Here is a 20621-nt window from a genome sequence, read left to right as displayed (position 1 = left end):
ATGCATATATGCAGTTTGCATTCATAAACTTTTTTGACAAGAGAAATGATGTTTTAGTTGCTATTTTTACTATCACACAAGCATGGTGATTGGCAAATATTAGGCACTCAAATATTTGTTGAATTAATCAATAGCAAGAACTATTATTTGTATCCCCATATTCTAATTTTAATTAAAAAATAAACAACCTGAGTGAACTATCCAGAAATAATGTTGACTATATTTGCTGTATGGACAGCTTTAAGCAAAAACTTAGAAGAAATTTTCCACTAAACTACAAAAAGGGTAGTGGCTTTATAATGCCTGTAAAAATAAATACAAAATTGCTGCATAATGACTCAGGTAATAATTTTTCCAAAAAGAAAAAAAAACCAACATTTCAATGCAAATTATTATTTTCAGCAATATCTGGACACTGCTGTTGCAAGACTGTTCTGAAAGCTGAAAACCACCAAAAATTTTAAAACATATTTACTAGTCAAAGACACCAAAAAATAAAAGATTTTTAATATGACAATGGATTGCCTAAATCACATACTAAATTGTTCTATACAGGGAGATTTCACAATCCAGGAGCCATAGCCATGCTGCTGCAAGTAGGATTTCAACAAAGTTTTAGCTTCTTGATAGGATCCAGACATACACTATAGAAAGAAAAAAAATGAATTATAGAATATAGGCAGAATTTGGCTTATGAAAAGTTAAGTAGCCCTAATCTTCTTTAGTCTGACATTTTAAAAATTAATGAAAATATTTTTGAATTCCTATTTTTCTTATTATTTTTGAAACTAACCATTTTGTTTTCTGACATTCCTTAAAGACAATTTGTTTCCAACATTTTTTAAAAATAGTCATACTCATTACAGAAAACTTGAAAAGCAGAGAAAATCTAATGAAGAAAATAAAAACTGCCTGTAATCCCCAAACTATAGATAACCACCATCACAATTTTGATTTCACTTTTTATGAATGAACATATAGATGAACTTTTTAAAAAGCTCTGAAGTATAATTACATACCATATATGCACTCACAGTATACAGTTTGATGATTGTTAGTATATTTATAAAGGTATGCAATCATACCACAGTCAAGTTGTAAAACAATTCTATCACCTGCAAATAAGTTCCACTGTGCCCATTTGCCTTCCAATCTGTATTCCTAGATACAACTCAACCATGAATCTACGGTCTTTAGAGTTCTGCTTTTTCTAGAAATTTCATAAATATTGATGAACACAATACAAACTCTTCTGTGTCAAGTTTCTCTGAGTTAGCAGAATGTTTTCAGATTCATTCACATTGTTTCATGTATTTGTAGTTTGTTCCATTTTACTGCTGATTAGTATTCCATCATATGGATTTATCACATTGTTTACGCATTCATCAACTGATGAACAATTGAATGTTTGCAGTTTTTGGCTATTATGAATAATGCTGCTGTAAACTACAGGATTATAGGGACCTCATAAAAGAAGCTGGAAATGTTTTCTATTTTATGGGAGAGTTTCTGTAGAATTTGGGGGTTTTTTCTGCATATAAATTTGATAGAATGCACCAGTAAGGCTATATCTGCACTCTGCTTTTCTTTAGGAAAAGAGTAAGTTTTTAGATTTTAATTCCAGGTAACATATAGTGTTATATTAGTTTCAAGTGTACAATATAGCAATTCAACAATTCCATACATCACTTGGTACTCAGAGACAATCCTCATCTATTTGTTTAACTCATACCCCAACCCCTGTGATAACCATCAGTTTGTTCTGTTTTTGAATTTTATGTTTCCTGCAGATGGCACATAGTTGGATCTTCGTTTTATTTAATTTTTTAACCCAGTCTGTTTCTGGTTTGTCTCTATTTTTAGGAAGAGAATCTTAATAATTAAACTACTTTAGTTCAATTTATGTATTTTCTTTAGTCAGGTTTTAGATTTTTCTAGGAATGTGTTCATTTAACAGGTCTAATTTTTTGGCAAAACACTGTTCATATTATTCCTTTATAATTATTTTAGCTCTTGAGATATGTGGTGATGATCCTTCTTTCATTCCAAATTTTGATCACTTGTGTTATCTCCAATTTATCAGTTAAAGGATTATCGATGTTTTTTTTCAATGAATACTTTTATTTCATTGATTTTTTTGCTTTCTATTTCACTGAATTCCATACTATTTTCTATTATTCCCTCTCTCCTACATTTAATTTGCTCTTCTAACATCTCAAGGTAGAAGTTCAAATAACTGATTTTACAATTCTCTTCTTCCTAATGTAAGTGACTAAAGCTTTTTTTTTCTAACCATGCCTTTGATTCCACAGATTTTAATATTGTATTTTCATTCAGTTGTAGATCTTTTTAAATTTTCTTATAATTTCTTCTTTGACTCATGGGTTATTCAGAAGTTATGCTGTTTAATTCTTAAACAGGTAAATTCCCAGATTTCATTTCGTTATTGATTTTTAATTTAATTCCATAGTGGTTAAGAACGTATGTCTGATTTTAATCCTCTCAAACTTATAGAGACTTGCTATATTGTTTATACTGGAAGATATTCCATGTGTACCTGAAAATAATTTATATTATGCTGTGATGTAGTGTTGCTGACAGGCCAGTTTAGTTGGCACTGTTTTTCTATAATCTTATTTTGTCTAGTTATGTTATCAACTGCTGAGACAAGACTATTAAAACCTCCTACAATAATTGTCAATGATCTATTTTACCTTTCAATTGTGTCAGTTTTGGCTTATGTATTTTGGGGTTCTGTTGTTACTAACACATGCAATTACTATTTAATTATATATAACTATGATATTTGTTATATGTTCCAATGTATTAGCCTTTTTACCAGTATAAAATGCTGTTCTTTGTCTCATATTTCTCATCTTAATGTGTTTGATGTTAATGTAAACACTTCAGCTCTCTTTATCGCTACTGTTTGCATGGTATGTTTCTTTCAGCCTTTTACTTTCAATCTGTGTTTTTGAATTTCATGTTTCCTGCAGATGGCATATAGTTGGATCTTGCTTTATTTTTTTTTAACCCAATCTGATATTCTCTGCCTTTTCTCTGGAGCATTTAGTCTAATAGAATCTAATGTGATTACAGATATAGTGGGTTCATGTCTGCCATTTCACTATTTTTGAAGGCCCATGTCTTTTATTTCTCTACTTCCTTTTTACTGCCTTCTACTAGTCTTTTTAAAATGCATTTTATTACATCATTTTAATTAGTGTGCCAATATTCTGCCTGTAGTTTTCCAGTTATTTTCTTCACGGTTACTTTAGGAATTATAATATGTCTTCGTATTCTATTTCAGATTCATATGAACTTAATCTGGTAAAATACAGTTAAATTTGTTCTAGTACTGATTTATTTCTCTGTCCTTATTATACTATTGCTGTTTATATTCCATCTACCTTTCCTACAAAATCAGTAATTCAGTTAAAATTGTTTTAAAGAAATTCCACTTTTAAAAGAAAATCAGAGGAAACACACCCTTTTTATATTTGCTTCTATGATTACCATTTTCAGTATTCTTTCCTTCCTGTAGATTCCTGCAGATTTATGTATCAGTGGTCTAATTTCTTCCAAACTTTAAGGACCTCCTTCGGAATTCCTTTTTTTTATTTTTTTATTTTTGCAGGGAGCCCGATGTGGGACTTGATCCCGGGTCTCCAGGATCACACCCTGGTCTGAAGGCAGTGCTAAACTGCTGCGGCACCGGGGCTGCCCCGGAATTCCTTTTAGGGAAGTTTTGCCTACAACAAATTTTCTCAATTTTTGTCTGCCTGGGAATTTTTTTATTTTGCTTTTAAGAATTATCTTGCTATAGAATTCTTGGCTGACAGGTTTTTCAGCACTTTAAACATATTTTTTTCTTACATTTTTTATTTAAATTCTAGTTATCATGTAATACTGGCTTCAGTAGAATTTAGTAATTCATCACTCATAACACCCAGTACTCAACACAACAAGTGCTTTCCTTAGTACCCATCACCCGTTTAGCCCCCTCCACCCACCTCCCATCCAGCAACCCTCAGCAGTTTGTTTTCTGTAGTTAAAAGTCTTTTATGGTTTGTTTCTCTATTTTTCTCTTCCCCTATGTTCTTTTGTTTCTTAAATTCCACGAGTGAAATAATATGGTATTTCTTTCTCTTATTTTGCTTAGTATAATATACTCTAGCTCCATCCATGTTGTTGCAAATGGCAAGTTCTCATTCTTTTTGATGGCTGAGTAATATTCCATCATATTAATATATGTAACATATATCCATTATACATACACACACATCTTTTTCTATTCATCAGTCAATGAGCATTTGGCTCTTTCCATAATTTGGTTATTATTGATAATGCTACTATAAACATCTGGGTACACGTGCTCCTTTGAATCAGTACTTTTGATCCTTTGAGTAAATACCAGTAGTGCAACTGCTGAATAGTAGGGTAGTTCTATTTTTAACTATTTTAGGAACCTCCGTACTGTTTTCCCTAGTGGCTGCATCAGTTTTCATTCCTACCAACAGTGCAAGAAGGTTCCCCATTCTCCACATCCTCGCCAACATGTTGTTTCCTATGTTGTTACTTTTAGCCATTCTGATAGGTGTGAGGTGGTATCTCACTATGGTTTTGATTTGGATTACCCTGATGATGAATGATGTTGAGCATTTTTTTCATGTATCTGCTTGCCATCTGGATGTCTTCTTTGGAAAACTGTCTATTGCTGTCTTCTCACCATTTTTTGACTGGACTTTTTGGGTTTCTGGGTGCTGAGTTTGATACGTTCTTTATGTATTTCATGTATTTACCCTTTATATTTGTCATTTGCAAATATCTTCTCTGCTGCCTTTTGGTTGACTGTCTCGTATACTTTGCACTCTTTACCTTGATGAAGTCCCAGAAGTTCATTTTTGCTTCTATTTCCCTTGCCTCTGGAGATGTGTTTAGTAGGAAGTTGCTATGACCAATGCAACACAGAGGGTACTGTCTGTATGTTCTCCTCTAGGAATCTGATGGTTTCCTGTCTCACATTTAGATCTCTCATTCATTTTGAATTTATTTTTGTGTATGGTGTAAAAAACTGGTCCAGTTTTCCCAACACTATTTGTTCAAAAGACTTTTTCCTTTGGATAATCTTTCCTGCTTTGTTGAAGATTAGCTGACCTTTTCTGGGTTTTCTATTCTCTTCCATTAGTCAAGTATCTGTTTTTGTGCCAGTACCCATACTGTCTTGGTGACTACAACTTCAAGTCTGGAATTGTGATGCTTCCAGCTTCTTCTTTTTCAAGACTGCTTTGGTTATTTGAGGTCTTTTGTGGTTCCACACAAATTTTCAAATTATTTATTCCAGCTCTGTGAACTGGTGGTATTTTGATAGGGATTGCATTAAATGTGTTGATTGCTTTGGGTAATATAGACATTTTAACAGTATGTGTTCTTCCAATCCATAAACACATTTTACTGCATGCTTTTCTAACAACTTTGTTAAGATATAATTCACATGTCATCAAGTTCCTTTTTAAAGTATACAAAATAAATGGTCTTTAGTATATTCACAAACTTATACAACCATCACCCCTAATTTCAGAAAATTTTCATCACTCCAAAAGTGAATCCTATACCTATTAGCAGTCAGTCCTCATTCTCTCCTTCCCCCAGTACCTGGACACCACTCATCTACTTTCTGTCTCTATGAATTTGTCTATTCTGGACATTTCGTATTAATGAAATCATATTATCTGTGGGCTTTTGTGTCTGGCTTCCTTCACTTAATGTTTTCAAGGTAGATCCATGCTGTAGGTAATCCATGCTGTATCAATACCTCATTCTCTTTTATGGAAGATTAAAGAGATATGACACATTTTATTTAACCATTCATTGGCTGATAAATATCTGGGTTGTTTCCACCTTTTGTGTATTATGAATACAGCTGCTATGAACATTCATGTACAAGTTTGGTGTGAATATGTTTTTAATTTATGTTTTAATGCATATACCTATAAGTGGAATTCCTGGGTTATACTCTAAGTCTATTACTTCTTTAATATTGTTTTTTAAAATTTTTAGTAATCTCTACATCCAGTGTGGGGCTCAAACAACCCCAAGATCAAAAGCCACATGCTCTTCCAACTGAGCCACCCAGGCACCCCTCCCTCTATATTTAAGTTTTTGAGGAACTGTTGTTTCCCAAAGAAGCCATATCATTTTACATTCCTACCAGCAATGTGTGATGGTTCTGATTTCTTTACATACTTGCCAACACTTAATATCTCTTTTATTATTGATATATCCTAGTATGTATAAAGTAGTAAATCATTGATTTTTATTTGTATTTTCCTAATGACTAATGATGTTGAATGTCTTTTAATATTCTTATTGGTTTAGTCACTTTCTTTATAGAAATGGCTATTCAAATTCTTTGGTAATTTTTTAAAATGGGTCATGTATCTATTACTGAGTTGCAAGAGTTTTTGTATATTCTAGGTATAAGTCCCTTACCAGATGTGTGATTTGCAAATATTTTCTCCTAGTTATATAGCTTGCCTTTTCGTTTTCTTAATTTTTGAAGTGCAAAAGTTGTTACTGTTATAAAGTCTAAAATACTATTTTTTTTCTTATGGATAGTACTGTTGGTATCAGATCTAATAAACCTTTCTCTAACTTAAAAATACATATATCTTCTTCTGTGTTTCCTCCTGAGAGTTTTATAGTTTTCTTATATAAGGTCTATCATCTATTTTGAGTTAACTTTTGTACATGGTATGAGGTCATGGATATCAAGTTGTCCCAAGACTAATTGATGAAAAAACTATTTTTCCCCCCACTGAATTATCTGGTACTCTTGTTAAAAAAAATCAATCGACTATAAATACTATGGTTTATTTCTTAACTATCAATTGTATCCTATTGATCTATCGGTTTATTCTTATGTCGTATTACAGTGTCCTGATTATTGTGGCTCTGTGATAAGCTTTGAAACCAGGAAGTGTGAACTGCCCAACTTTATTCTTCTTATTCAAGACTGTTTGGGCTATTTTACATTGGCCTCCATTGTTGCTAAGAGAAATCAACCATACCTGACATATCTAGGTATGGATCTTTTGAAAAAATTTTAAAAATTCCATTATGTTAACATACAGTGTTATATTAACTTTGGGTATGCAATACGATTCAATAATTCTATACACTACTCACTGCTCATCACAGTAAATGTACCCTAATGTTCTTCCCCTATTTCACTGATTTCCCCAACCACCTCTCCTCTGGCAACCACCGGTTTGTTCTCTATAGTTTAGAGTCTTTTAATTTGTTCATTTGTTTCTTAAACTCCATGTATCAGTGAAATCATATGGTGTTTGTCTTTCTATGACTAATAGATCTAGCAGGTATGGATCTTTTCAAATGTTTTTTCCTTGAGGATTTGCTGGGTTTCTTGAATATGTTAATGTTTTTCATCTAGTTGGGGGATTTTTCTGGTCATTATCTCTTCATATATTTTTCCTGTTTTCCTCTTTCCTTTCCATCTGAGATTCCTAGTGCAGACATGTTGGTGCACTTAATACTGTTCCACAAATCTCTGAAGCTCTGTTTATTTTTCTTCAATCTGTTTTCATTTTGTCTTTAAAATAATTTCTACTGATGTATCTTCAAAATTCTTTTATTTATATCTGCCATCTCAAATGTGCTATTCAGCACATCTAAAGAATTTTTCACCTTTACTGTTTCAGTTCTAGAATTTTTTTGGTAGTTTCTATTTCTCTATTGAGATTGCCTACTTATTGATACACATCTATATTTTCCTTTCATCCTCTGAACTTATTTATAATAGCTGCTTTGAAGTCTTAGATATCTTCAACATTTGGACCTACGCAGAACCAGTTTCTACTGACTGTTATTTTTTCCTGAGTATAGGTTTCACTGTCCTGTTTTTTACATATCCCATAATTTTGGGTTGAATCTTAAACTTTTTTAGACAATATATTGTAGAAACTCTGGATATGATTTTTCTGAAGTTTTTTTGTTTTTTAATTTAGCTTGCTTAAATTGTTAAGATCGGTTTTCTCCATGGTATGAAGCTACTGTTCTCTCTTCCAGTTTTTCTATTATTTTTATACTTTAGCCTGGTTTCCTAATGGTTACCCTGTATCTGCATAGTTTAATAATAATGATTTAAGTAGACACTGTTCAAACACCTTAAACTTATTAGGCAGCTACCGTCTCATCAAATTGTGTATGTGCAGGGTGGGGGGAGTTGTGTACATAGTCCCCCCACCTTATCCATCGTTCTTCCCTGATTTCAGTTACCCACGGCCAATCACAGTCAGGAAGTAGATGATCCTCCTCCTGATGTATCAGGAGGTTAGTAGCCTCACACTATGTCCCACTAAGTCACAATGCCTGTATTATTCATCTCACTTCATCTTAGCAAATAAGCATTTTATCATTTAACATTATCACAACAAAGTACAGTACAATAAGGTATTCTGAGAAAGAGTCCATATAACTTTTATTATAATACACTGTTGTAATTGTTCTATTTAATATTACTGTTGTTAATCTCTTGTGCCTAATTTATATCAAACTTTATCATAGGTATGTATGTATAAGAAAACAACAGTATATGGGATTCAGTAATATCTGTGGTTCAGGCATCCACTGGGGTTCTTGGAAGTATCCCCTCTGGATAAAGAGGGACTACAGGATTTATAGTTGCAGTCAGTTCTCTTTTACTGTTTCACTCTTTACTGAGTTCGGTCTTCCTTGCATGAGTGAAGGCTCTCATTCAGCCAATGATATATAGAGAATTTTTCTCGGCACTTGGGTGGCTCTTTCATTTTTACAATCTACTTAAGTTACTAGTTGGTACATCACTTGCCCCACCCAGGACTTCAACCTTGGGCCAGCAAAATTATTATTTTTTCCCTTTGTTTCCTACTAGGATTGGCATTTTTAGCTGACAAAGCTTCAAATTCTTATGCTCTACCCCAAGTAAGTCCACTCTTAAGCAGCAAATCTATTTCCAGTGGCATCCTCACTCTAGTAAAAACTATAGTTTTTGCCATTCAAACTACCAGAGAGGAGGGAGAAACAGGAACAGCCTTGGTGAGGCATCACAAACTCCTTTTGTTCTTATCCAAAGCTCAAGCACTTTTTCAACAATATACACTTCTCAATGTTTTCTGTCTTCAATTTCCAGAGTGGTAGGTGTTTTTTTTTTTTTTTTGACAATTCTGTCCAGTTTTTATACTTGCTTTTCTAAACATGATCTACAACTTCTTCATGCCACCAAAGAGCCAGAAATTGCCTACATAAGTTTTTATACTTAAATATGTGTGTACATACCCAAAAACCTGTGGTTAATATAATTGTTTCAATTATATTATATATAACAGATTATAAAGTCTAAGCATTAACATATTGTTGAAATTAAGAGTTTCATATGATACTGTATTATTAACTGAAAATGAGTTTAAGTTATCAGAAACAATGCTATCATGATAACATGGTTCATGTCAGAATATGCCAAATGAAAAAGATTAAAAAACACATTTAGTATATTAATATTTTAAGATATACAAAAATACATATATATATGCATGCCACACATAAACAGAAACTGAAATAACATGCTTAGAAGATTAAGAGTGTCATAATTTGAATAGAAGGATTACTAGTAGTATTTTTCCTATTTAAAAAGATTGCCAAATTCTCTAAACATACATTATGTTTATAATACTAAAAAAAATATCATTCAAGAGAGAAAAAAGCTATGTACACCATCTACTTAATCAGGTTCAACTCCTGCTGATATTATAGCAGTTCCACAACTTTAATGGGATAATTAATTTATATGAATATCTTAATGTATTATTTTAGAATACTGAACTTCTACAGTTAGCAGAGTTAATATATACAAGAGGAAATTTTATTACCATTTTTTTCCCTCTGGGTATGAAAACAGGTTTTGATCAGTATCATCAAAATAAGTATATACATTACTAAGGTGGCTACTTTAAGTGGCAACACTCATTTACATATGTAATCTCAAATAAAAAATAATTCTATCAGAACATGGCAATACCATATATTCAGGAACTATTTTTTTAATTAATTTTTATTGGTGTTCAATTTACCAACATACAGAAAAACACCCAGTGCTCATCCCGTCAAGTGTCCACCTCAGTGCCCGTCACCCATTCCCCTCCAACACCCGCCCTCCTCCCCTTCCACCACCCCTAGTTCGTTTCCCCGAGTTAGGAGTCTTTAAGTTCTGTCTCCCTTCCTGATATTTCCCAACATTTCTTTTCCCTTCCTTTATATTCCCTTTCACTATTATTCATATTCCCCAAATGAATGAGAACATACACTGTCCTTCTCCGATTGACTTATTTCACTCAGCATAATACCCTCCAGTTCCATCCACGTTGAAGCAAATGGTGGGTATTTGTCGTTTCTAATGGCTGAGTAATATTCCATTGTATACATAAACCACATCTTCTTTATCCATTCATCTTTTGATGGACACCGAGGCTCCTTCCACAGTTTGGCTATTGTGGCCATTGCTGATAGAAACATCGGGGTGCAGGTGTCCCGACGTTTCATTGCATCTGAATCTTTGGGGTAAATCCCCAACAGTGCAATTGCTGGGTCGTAGGGCAGGTCTATTTTTAACTCTTTGAGGAACCTCCACACAGTTTTCCAGAGTGGCTGCACCAGTTCACATTCCCACCAACAGTGTAAGAGGGGTCCCTTTTCTCCGCATCCTCTCCAACATTTGTGGTTTCCTGCCTTGTTAATTTTTCCCATTCTCACTGGTGTGAAGAGGTATCTCATTGTAGTTTTGATTTGTATTTCCCTGATGGCAAGTGATGCAGAGCATTTTCTCATGTGCATGTTGGCCATGTCCATGTCTTCCTCTGTGAGATTTCTCTTCATGTCTTTTGCCCATTTCATGATTGGATTGTTTGTTTCTTTGGTGTTGAGTTTAATAAGTTCTTTATAGATTTGGGAAACTAGCCCTTTATCTGATATGTCATTTGCAAATATCTTCTCCCATTCTGTAGGTTGTCTTTTAGTTTTGTTGACTGTATCCTTTGCTGTGCAAAAGCTTCTTATCTTGATGAAGTCCCAATAGTTCATTTTTGCTTTTGTTTCTTTTGCCTTTGTGGATGTATCTTGCAAGAAGTTACTGTGGCCGAGTTCAAAGAGGGTGTTGCCTGTGTTCTCTTCTATGATTTTGATGGACTCTTGTCTCACATTTAGATCTCTCATCCATTTTGAGTTTATCTTTGTGTATGGTGAAAGAGAGTGGTCCAGTTTCATTCTTCTGCATGTGGATGTCCAATTTTCCCAGCACCATTTATTGAAGAGACTGTCTTTCTTCCAATGGATAGTCTTTCCTCCTTTATCGAATATTAGATGACCATACATTTCAGGGTCCACTTCTGGGTTCTCTATTCTGTTCCACTGATCTATGTGTCTGTTTTTGTGCCAGTACCACACTGTCTTGATGACCACAGCTTTGTAGTACAACCTGAAATCTGGCATTGTGATGCCCCCAGATATGGTTTTCTTTTTTAAAATTCCCCTGGCTATTCGGGGTCTTTTCTGATTCCACACAAATCTTAAAATAATTTGTTCTAACTCTCTGAAGAAAGTCCATGGTATTTTGATAGGGATTGCATTAAACGTGTAAATTGCCCTGGGTAACATTGACATTTTTACAATATTAATTCTGCCAATCCATGAGCATGGAATATTTTTCCATCTCTTTGTGTCTTCCTCAATTTCTTTCAGAAGTGTTCTATAGTTTTTAGGGTATAGATCTTTTACCTCTTTGGTTAGGTTTATTCCTAGGTAGCTTATGCTTTTGGGTGCAATTGTAAATGGGATTGACACCTTAATTTCTCTTTCTTCAGTCTCATTGTTAGTGTATAGAAATGCCATTGATTTCTGGGCATTGATTTTGTATCCTGCCACGCTACCAAATAGCTGTATGAGTTCTAGCAATCTTGGGGTGGAGGCTTTTGGGTTTTCTATGTAGAGTATCATGTCATCGGCGAAGAGGGAGAGTTTGACTTCTTCTTTGCCAATTTGAATGCCTTTAATGTCTTTTTGTTGTCTGATTGCTGAGGCGAGGACTTCCAGAACTATGTTGAACAGCAGTGGTGAGAGTGGACATCCCTGTCTTGTTCCTGATCTTAGGGGAAAGGCTCCCAGTGCTTCCCCATTGAGAATGGTATTTGCTGTGGGCTTTTCGTAAATGGCTTTTAAGATGTCGAGGAAAGTTCCCTCTATCCCAACACTCTGAAGGGTTTTGATTAGGAATGGATGCTGTATTTTGTCAAATGCTTTCTCTGCATCTAATGAGAGTATCATATGGTTCTTGGTTTTTCTCTTGCTGATATGGTGAATCACATTGATGGTTTTACGAGTGTTGAAGCAGCCTTGTGTCCCGGGGATAAATCCTACTTGGTCATGGTGAATAATTTTCTTAATGTGTTGTTGGATCCTATTGGCTAGTATCTTGTTGAGAATTTTTGCATCCATGTTCATCAGGGATATTGGTCTGTAATTCTCCTTTTTGGTGGGGTCTTTGTCTGGTTTCGGAATTAAGGTGATGCTGGCCTCATAGAATGAATTTGGAAGTACTCCATCTCTTTCTCTCTTTCCAAACAGCTTTAGTAGAATAGGTATGATTTCTTCTTTAAACGTTTGATAGAATTCCCCTGGGAAGCCATCTGGCCCTGGACTCTTGTGTCTTGGGAGGTTTTTGATGACTGCTTCAATTTCCTCCCTGGTTATTGGCCTGTTCAGGTTTTCTATTTCTTCCTGCTCCAGTTTTGGTAGTTTGTGGCTTTCCAGGAATACGTCCATTTCTTCTAGATTTCCTAATTTATTGGCGTACAGCTGTTCATAATATGTTCTTAAAATCGTTTGTATTTCCTTGGTGTTGGTAGTGATCTCTCCTTTCTCATTCATGATTTTATTAATTTGAGTCTTCTCTCTCTTCTTTTTAATAAGGTTGGCTAATGGTTTATCTATCTTATTAATTCTTTCAAAGAACCAACTCCTGGTTCTGTTGATCTGTTCCACAGTTCTTTTGGTCTCGATATCATTGAGTTCTGCTCGAATTTTAATTAACTGTCTTCTTCTGCTGGGGGTGGGGTCTATTTGTTGCTTTTTCTCTAGTTCCTTTATGTGTAAGGTGAGCTTTTGAATTTGAGATCTTTCCAGTTTTTGAATGGATGCTTGTATTGCGATGTATTTCCCCCTCAGGACTGCTTTTGCTGCATCCCAAAGATTTTGAACGGTTGTATCTTCATTCTCATTAGTTTCCATGAATCTTTTTAATTCTTCCTTAATTTCCTGGTTGACTTTTTCATCTTTTAGCAGGATGGTCCTTAACCTCCACGTGTTTGTGGTCCTTCCAAACTTCTTGTTGTGATTAAGTTCTAATTTCAAGGCATTATGGTCTGAGAATATACAGGGGACTATCCCGATCTTTTGGTATCGGTTCAGACCCGATTTGTGACCCACTATGTGGTCTATTCTGGAGAAAGTTCCATGTGCACTTGAGAAGAATGTGTATTCAGTTGAGTTTGGATGTAAAGTTCTGTAGATATCTGTGAAATCCATCTGGTCCAGTGTATCATTTAAAGCTCTCGTTTCTTTGGATATGTTGTGCTTAGAAGACCTATCTAGTATAGAGAGAGCTAGATTGAAGTCACCAAGTATAAGTGTATTATTATCAAAGTATTTCTTCAGTTTGGTTATTAATTGGTTTAAATATTTGGCAGCTCCCACATTTGGGGCATATATATTGAGGATTGTTAAGTCCTCTTGTTGGATAGATCCTTTGAGTATGAGATAGTGTCCCTCTTCATCTCTCACTACAGTCTTCGGGGTAAATTTTAATTTATCTGATATAAGGATGGCAACCCCTGCTTTCTTTTGAGGACCATTTGAATGGTAAATGGTTCTCCAACCTTTTATTTTCAGGTTGTAGGTGTCCTTCTGTCTAAAATGAGTCTCTTGTAGACAGCAAATAGATGGGTCCTGCTTTTTTATCCAGTCTGAAACCCTGCGCCTTTTGATGGGGTCATTAAGCCCGTTCACGTTCAGAGTTACTATTGAGAGATATGAGTTTAGTGTCATCATATCTATTCAGTCCTTGTTTTTGTGGATTGTTCCACTGAACTTCTTCTTAAAGGGGAATTTTAAGAGTCCCCCTTAAAATTTCTTGCAGAGCTGGTTTGGAGGTTACATATTCTTTCAGTTCCTGCCTGTCTTGGAAGCTCTTTATCTCTCCTTCCATTTTGAATGAAAGCCTTGCTGGATAAAGTATTCTTGGTTGCATGTTCTTTTCATTTAGGACCCTGAATATATCCTGCCAGCCCTTTCTGGCCTGCCAGGTCTCTGTGGAGAGGTCTGCTGTTACCCTGATATTCCTCCCCATAAAAGTCAGGGACTTTTTTTCTCTTGCTGCTTTAAGGATCTTCTCCTTATCTTTGGAATTTGCAAGCTTCACTATTAAATGTCGAGGTGTTGAACAGTTTTTGTTGATTTTAGGGGGGGATCTCTCTATTTCCTGGATCTGAATGCCTGTTTCCCTTCCCAGATTCGGAAAGTTTTCAGCTAGGATTTGTTCAAATACATATTCTGGCCCTCTGTCCCTTTCGGCGCCCTCGGGAACCCCAATTAAACGTAGGTTTTTCTTCCTCAGGCTGTCATTTATTTCCCTTAATCTATCCTCATGCTCTTTTAATTGCCTGTCTCTTTTTTCCTCAGTTTCCCTCTTTGCCATCAACTTGTCTTCTATGTCACTCATTTGTTCTTCCACCTCGTTAAGCCTCGTCGTTAGGACTTCTAGGTTGGATTGCATCTCATTTAATTGATTTTTAATTTCTGCCTGATTGGATCTAAATTCTGCAGTCATGAAGTCTCTTGAGTCCTTTATGGTTTTTTCTAGAGCCACCAGTAGCTGTAAAATAGTGCTTCTGAATTGGCTTTCTGACATTGAAGTGTAATCCATATTTTGTAACTCTGTGGGAGAGAGGGCTGTTTCTGATTCTTTTTTTTTTGAGGTGAGGTTTTCCTTCTAGTGATTTTGCTCAGTGCAGAGTGGCCAAAAACAAGTTGTATTGGGAAAAGGAGAAAGAGAGAAGGAAAGAAAAGAGAAAAAGAAAAAAGAGAAAGAAGAAAAAAAAGGGGAAAAAGAGAAGAAAAAGAAAGAAAAAGAAAGAAAGGAGAAAAAAGAAAAAAAAAGGGTGGGGTGGGGTGGGGGAAGCAATCAGAAATCAAGAAGAAAGAAAGAAAAAAAAGCACAAAACAAAACAAAAACAAAAACAAAAACAAAAAAAACCACGGGGGAGTATCTTCCGATTCCATATACTTTAAGTCCCTTGACTTCCCTTGGAACTGGTCCGACTCCTTGGTCTCTGGGGGAGGGGCCTGCTGTGCTGATTCTCAGGTGTTAGCACTTGGGGGAGCTGCTCTGCCCCTGCCTACTCAGGAACTATTTCAACCAACTTCTCCTATGTCTCATTATCATAAAATTACATTTTTGTTTTCTTAAATTTTATTTCTACAATCAATTTCATTCCTTTAAGGACTTACCTTTGCTGCATGGTATGTACTAGCCTCAAGTAAATCTTCTTTTTTAGCTTCTTTGGCAAGCAGGTTAAATCGACTTAACATTGCAGCTTTACAAAGCCGACTTGCCATTGACACACCACTTTTAAATGGGGAACTAAAGTAGAAAGAATGAAACATTCACAATCATTATTCAAGGATGTTGACAATTGTAAAGATGAAAATCAACACAAAATCTACAAATATTTTTTCCAATTATGTACAATGAAAATAGTGAAAGATTTTTACATAAAATCATTCTGAATATTTACTTTCTGAAGCTAATTTTATTACAGTTTAAATTATAGTGTTGCATTAAAAATTAAAGCAGATACTGGAACATTTTACTGTTTGAAGCAAAATTAATCTATATTGATCCAAATTAAAAGCTGTACTAGAACTGCCTGGAAAAAGGGACAGAAATATTTTCTGGAATAATGAAAATGTCCTGCATTTTAATGGAGTAATAGTAATACAGGTGTATATATATCAAAAGTCATGAAGCTATATAGCCCATTTTACTACATGTAAATTTTAACTCACTAAAAGAATATATACACCCCCTCATGACCTTCTGTATATGTCCTTGCATATATTTTTTGTTTCTAATTAAAAGTGGGTCCATAGACCACGAAATTTTTTGCTTTATCTTATTCGTTGTTCTTGTATTTACAAAAATTTCTCAAATCCTTCATTTCCCGTCTCCATACTCTTTATGTGACTTTCCAGATTCTACTCTCAATAACTATGGTTGATTTCCCATCTCCCTGAATTTGAGCTAGCTTTGTGCCTTATTTTGGTTAACAGAATAGATGATGTGTCAGTTCTGAGCCTGGGACTTATAGGTTTGTGTTCTCATTCTCTAGGGAATCCTATCTCTGCCCAGCGAACCAGCTGGGACCAGTCTACAAGAGGGTGAGACAACACGTGGACCAGAGCCATGTCATCCTTCTAAGTTCAGCCAAGTTGAATTTCAGTTGACCTAGAGCTAACCCTGGATGAAAGAGGGAGCTCCACAATATCCAGCTTAGTTGACCTAAAAACTTCGAGCAGTAATAAACGGTTATTTTTAAATCACTAAGTTTTGAGGTAGTTTTATTCACAGCAATAATTAACAAAAGCTCTTATGTATGAAATCAATTATCTCTTTGTTAATATTTTCATCATGATACCTTTGGTTGTAGTTTTCTCAATGATTCTCCTGGGCTTTTAGGGTATAAAATGATACCATATGCAAAGAATGGTAATTTTACCTTCTTCCTTCCAATATTTTATAATCTTTCATTTCTTTCTCTTGTCCAAATGCTTTAAGTATAATATTAACAATAACAGTAAACAATCGTTTCTTGTTCTGGATATTATCAACCATGATGATACTTTTGACTAATAAAACACACATTTTATCCTTAACAAAAATATCAAACTATTCTTTTTTTATTATCTTTATCTAGAATAGCTAAAGAGCTATATTATATGCCTTCTTAGAATTTATATAGGATGAATATATTATGTCCCTAAATCAATATGACTATTTTAATAAGAATTTATTTCTAGCCTGTTGTTATTCCTATTATGTTACTATCCTCACTCCTATAAAAAATACTAATTGGTATTGTTGTATAAAATATGTATTTTTAAATATACTACTACATCCTGATTCCTACTAATTTATTTAGCAATATTTTGTTTGGATATAAAAGAAAGCTTCATATACAACTTTTGTGGAGGGAGGGCAGCAATCTTCTATCGGATTTAAGTAGCAGTGATACACCTGCTTCATAAAAGAATTTTAATGTTTTCCATCTTCTTAGATAGCACTGGAAATTTCTTCTATTTATAAAGGTTTAAAATTCCCCTGAACCACCTCAGCACGGTGCTCTTTCTTTGCAAACAGGGTACCTTACTAACTTTCTTATGAAAATATTGTTGAGATTTTTCCCTCTTTTGTACCAGTTATATAAATAATTTTTCCTAAAGATATATGCATTTCACAGGATTTTTTAAAAAATATTTACATTTTTGAGAGAAGTTTTTATGAACCTTTAATTTTCAGTTTCTGTTAATTACTCCCTTAATTCACTAAACAAGAGACTCGCTAGGGATATTTTTTCACAGACTCAGATTTCTAAGACTACTTCCTATATTATTTAGCTCTAAGTTACATTTCTAGTTTTGTTGATTTCTTCATTCTGCTTATTTCCTGATATAAGCATTTCAAGTACTGTCTTTTCCATTCAGCTTTGCATTTAGCTGTATATCCTACAAGTTCTGATATACTGAACTATATATATATAGAATATATTGAATGCTTTCAATATCCTTGTCTCAAATATTCTGCTGTTTCATTTTATATTTCCTCTTTTTTTAAAAAAAAGATTTTTATTTATTTATTCATTAGAGACACAGAGAGAGGCAGAGATATAGAGGAGGGAGAAGCAGGCTCCGTGCAGGTAGCCCAACATGGGACTTGATCCTGGGACTCCAGGATCACACCCTGAGTTGAAGGCAGATGCTTAACCACTGAGCACCCCCAGGCATCCCTTATATTTCCTCTTTGAGTCAAAAGTTAGAAGACTCCCCCCACCAATGAAACTCCTAGTATACTGATTTTGTTTTTTACAGATTTACTGTATCACAACCAAAAATACTATCTACATTACTTCTACCTTTAAATTCAAGCTAGTTAGCATACAGTGTACATTAGTTTCAGGGTAGAGTTTAGGGACTCATCAGTTGCATAGAACACCCAGTGCTCATTACATCAAGTGTCCTCCTTGATGTCCATCACCCAGTTCTCCCATCTACCCTTGCCTCCCCTCCAGCAACCCTTAGTTTGTTTGCCTGTTTTTATCTTGTTTTTCTTTCCCTTCCTCTGTGCTGTTTTTTTTCTTAAATCCCACATGAGTGAAATCATATGGTATTTGTCTTTCTCTGATTTATTTCACTTAGCATAATACCCTCTAGTTTAAAACAAATACCCTCTAGTTCCATCCACACTGTTGCTAGTGGCAAGATTCCATTGTTTTTGATGGCTGAGTAATATTCCATTTTATGTGTATATGTGTGTGTATACCACTTCTTTATCCATTCATCAGTCAATGGACATCTGGGTTCTTTCCATATTTTGGCCATTGTGGACATTGCTGTTACAAACGCTGGGGTGCCTCTGGCTCTCTGAATCACTATTTTTGTGTTTTTTGGATAAATACCTAGTAGTATAATTGCTGGGTCATAGAGTAGCTCCATTTTTAACTTTTTGAGGAACCTCCATACTATTTTCCAGAGTGGCTGCACCAGTCTGCATTCCTATCCAAAGTGCAAGAGGGTTCCCCTTTCTTCACATCCTCACCAACGTCTGTTGTTCCTTAAGTTTTTCCTTTAGCATTCAGACCAGTATGAGGTTGTATCTCATTGTGGTTTTATTTCCCTGATGATGACTGCTGTTGAGTATTTTTTCATGTGGCTGTTAGCCATGTGTAGGTCTTCTTTGGAAAAATAACACTTCATGTTTTCTGTCCATTTCTTGACTGGATTTTTTGGTTTTTAGGTATTGAGTTTGTTCAGTTCTTTATAGATTTTGGATACTACTATAGCTTTTTATCTGATAAGACATTTACAAGTATCTTCTTCCATTCCATAGGTTGCCTTTTAGTTTTGTTGTTTCCTTTGCTGTGCAGAAGCTTTTTATCTCGATGAAGTCCCAATAGTTCATTTTTACTCTTGTTTTCTTCACCTCTAGAGACATGCCTAATAGAAAGCTGCCACGGCTGAGGTGAAAGCTGTCACTGCATTTGTTTTTTTCTAGGTTTTTGATGGATTCCTGTCTCACATTTAGGTCTTTCATCCGTTTAGAGTTTAGTTTTGTGTATAGTGTAAAATGTGGTCCAGTTTTCCCAACACCATTCGTTGATTAGTGTTTTTCCATTGAATATCTTTCCTGCTTTTGTTGAAGATTAGCTGACTATAGAATTGAGGGTCCAGTTCTAGGTTCTCACATTGCTTCTAACTTTCAGAATTGAGATTTTCTTTGTGGAATAACAAAGGATCATTTTTTTTTTCAATATTCTATAGGTTCCTCAAAAGTAGGTGTGTTTTATATTTTTACAGTGCAGTTTTATATAAGTTAATCAAATCTACCTTTTTGTTATTAAAAACCACTGTATCCTTGTGCTTATTGTTTTGTTCATTTGATCATGAACTGAAAGGTAAATTACTGTCTCAATTACTACTGGATTTCTATTTTTCCTCCTGTAACTTCTTTTTTTTGAATAATGATACTATGTTGTTGCACATATATCTGTTAATGGTTCTTTCTTCCTTGTAAATTACACATTACAATGATAGTATCTTTTATGTAGTGCTTTGGAGCTGAATGTGGCCGAGTTCACATTCCCACCAACAGTGTAATCTACTATTTAGATCATATGTGCTCTCTTTACTTGTAATCACCTGGCAAGTATTTAGCTATAATAAATTAAACTCATTTTACATTTCAGCTTATTTATGCTAGTATTTTGTGTTTTCAGTAAAAGACTTTTTAATGTGCACAGTTTGTCCACTGTTAACAGTGATATTACTTTGTGCTGATTCAAAGCAAGAACAGTGTAATTCACACTAGTTGAAGTAATCAATAGTATGCCTAGTTGATTGTAACACTGGCTTGCATGTGGTCTTAAATCCATCTTTCACCAAAAAAGCAGTTTAATTTTTAACATTATCATCTCATTAAAAATGTATGGTTGTGACCATAGAAGAGCATACACTAGAAGAGCAGCTGTAGTTTTACTTGCTAATCAATGGCAGGAATATTACAAAGAAATGTCTAAAAGGCATAACATATTATGGTTATTGACAAGGGCTTTGGAAATAATATCCAGATAAGAATCCCAGCTGTATTATTATTTGTGCGTGACATCAAGAAAAATAATAAACCTAGCTTGAAGCAGTTTATCTGTCAAAGAGCAACAGCACCATGTAATCAGGGTTATTTTAAG

The 20621-nt window shown here is 34.6% G+C and overlaps 1 protein-coding gene across 2 annotated transcripts in view; it reads right to left on the bottom strand.

The window, feature by feature from the left end:
- Positions 1-530: 530 nt before the first annotated feature.
- ADAD1 (adenosine deaminase domain containing 1) overlaps positions 531-20621 on the bottom strand; it is a 52356-nt gene continuing 32265 nt past the window's right edge. For both annotated transcript variants that reach the window (XM_041759813.1, XM_041759814.1), the window contains exons 10-11: positions 15613-15745; positions 531-644 (exon numbers count right to left, since the gene is read on the bottom strand). In XM_041759813.1, the coding sequence (XP_041615747.1) occupies positions 531-644; positions 15613-15745 (247 nt within the window). The remainder of the gene's footprint in view (positions 645-15612; positions 15746-20621) is intronic.

This window comes from Vulpes lagopus, chromosome 6 (assembly GCF_018345385.1).
Source record: "Vulpes lagopus strain Blue_001 chromosome 6, ASM1834538v1, whole genome shotgun sequence".
In the NCBI taxonomy this organism is placed as follows: Eukaryota; Metazoa; Chordata; class Mammalia; order Carnivora; family Canidae; genus Vulpes; species Vulpes lagopus.
Note: the sequence above shows the minus strand (reverse complement) of the source record. Positions and strands in the feature narration are given on the sequence as shown.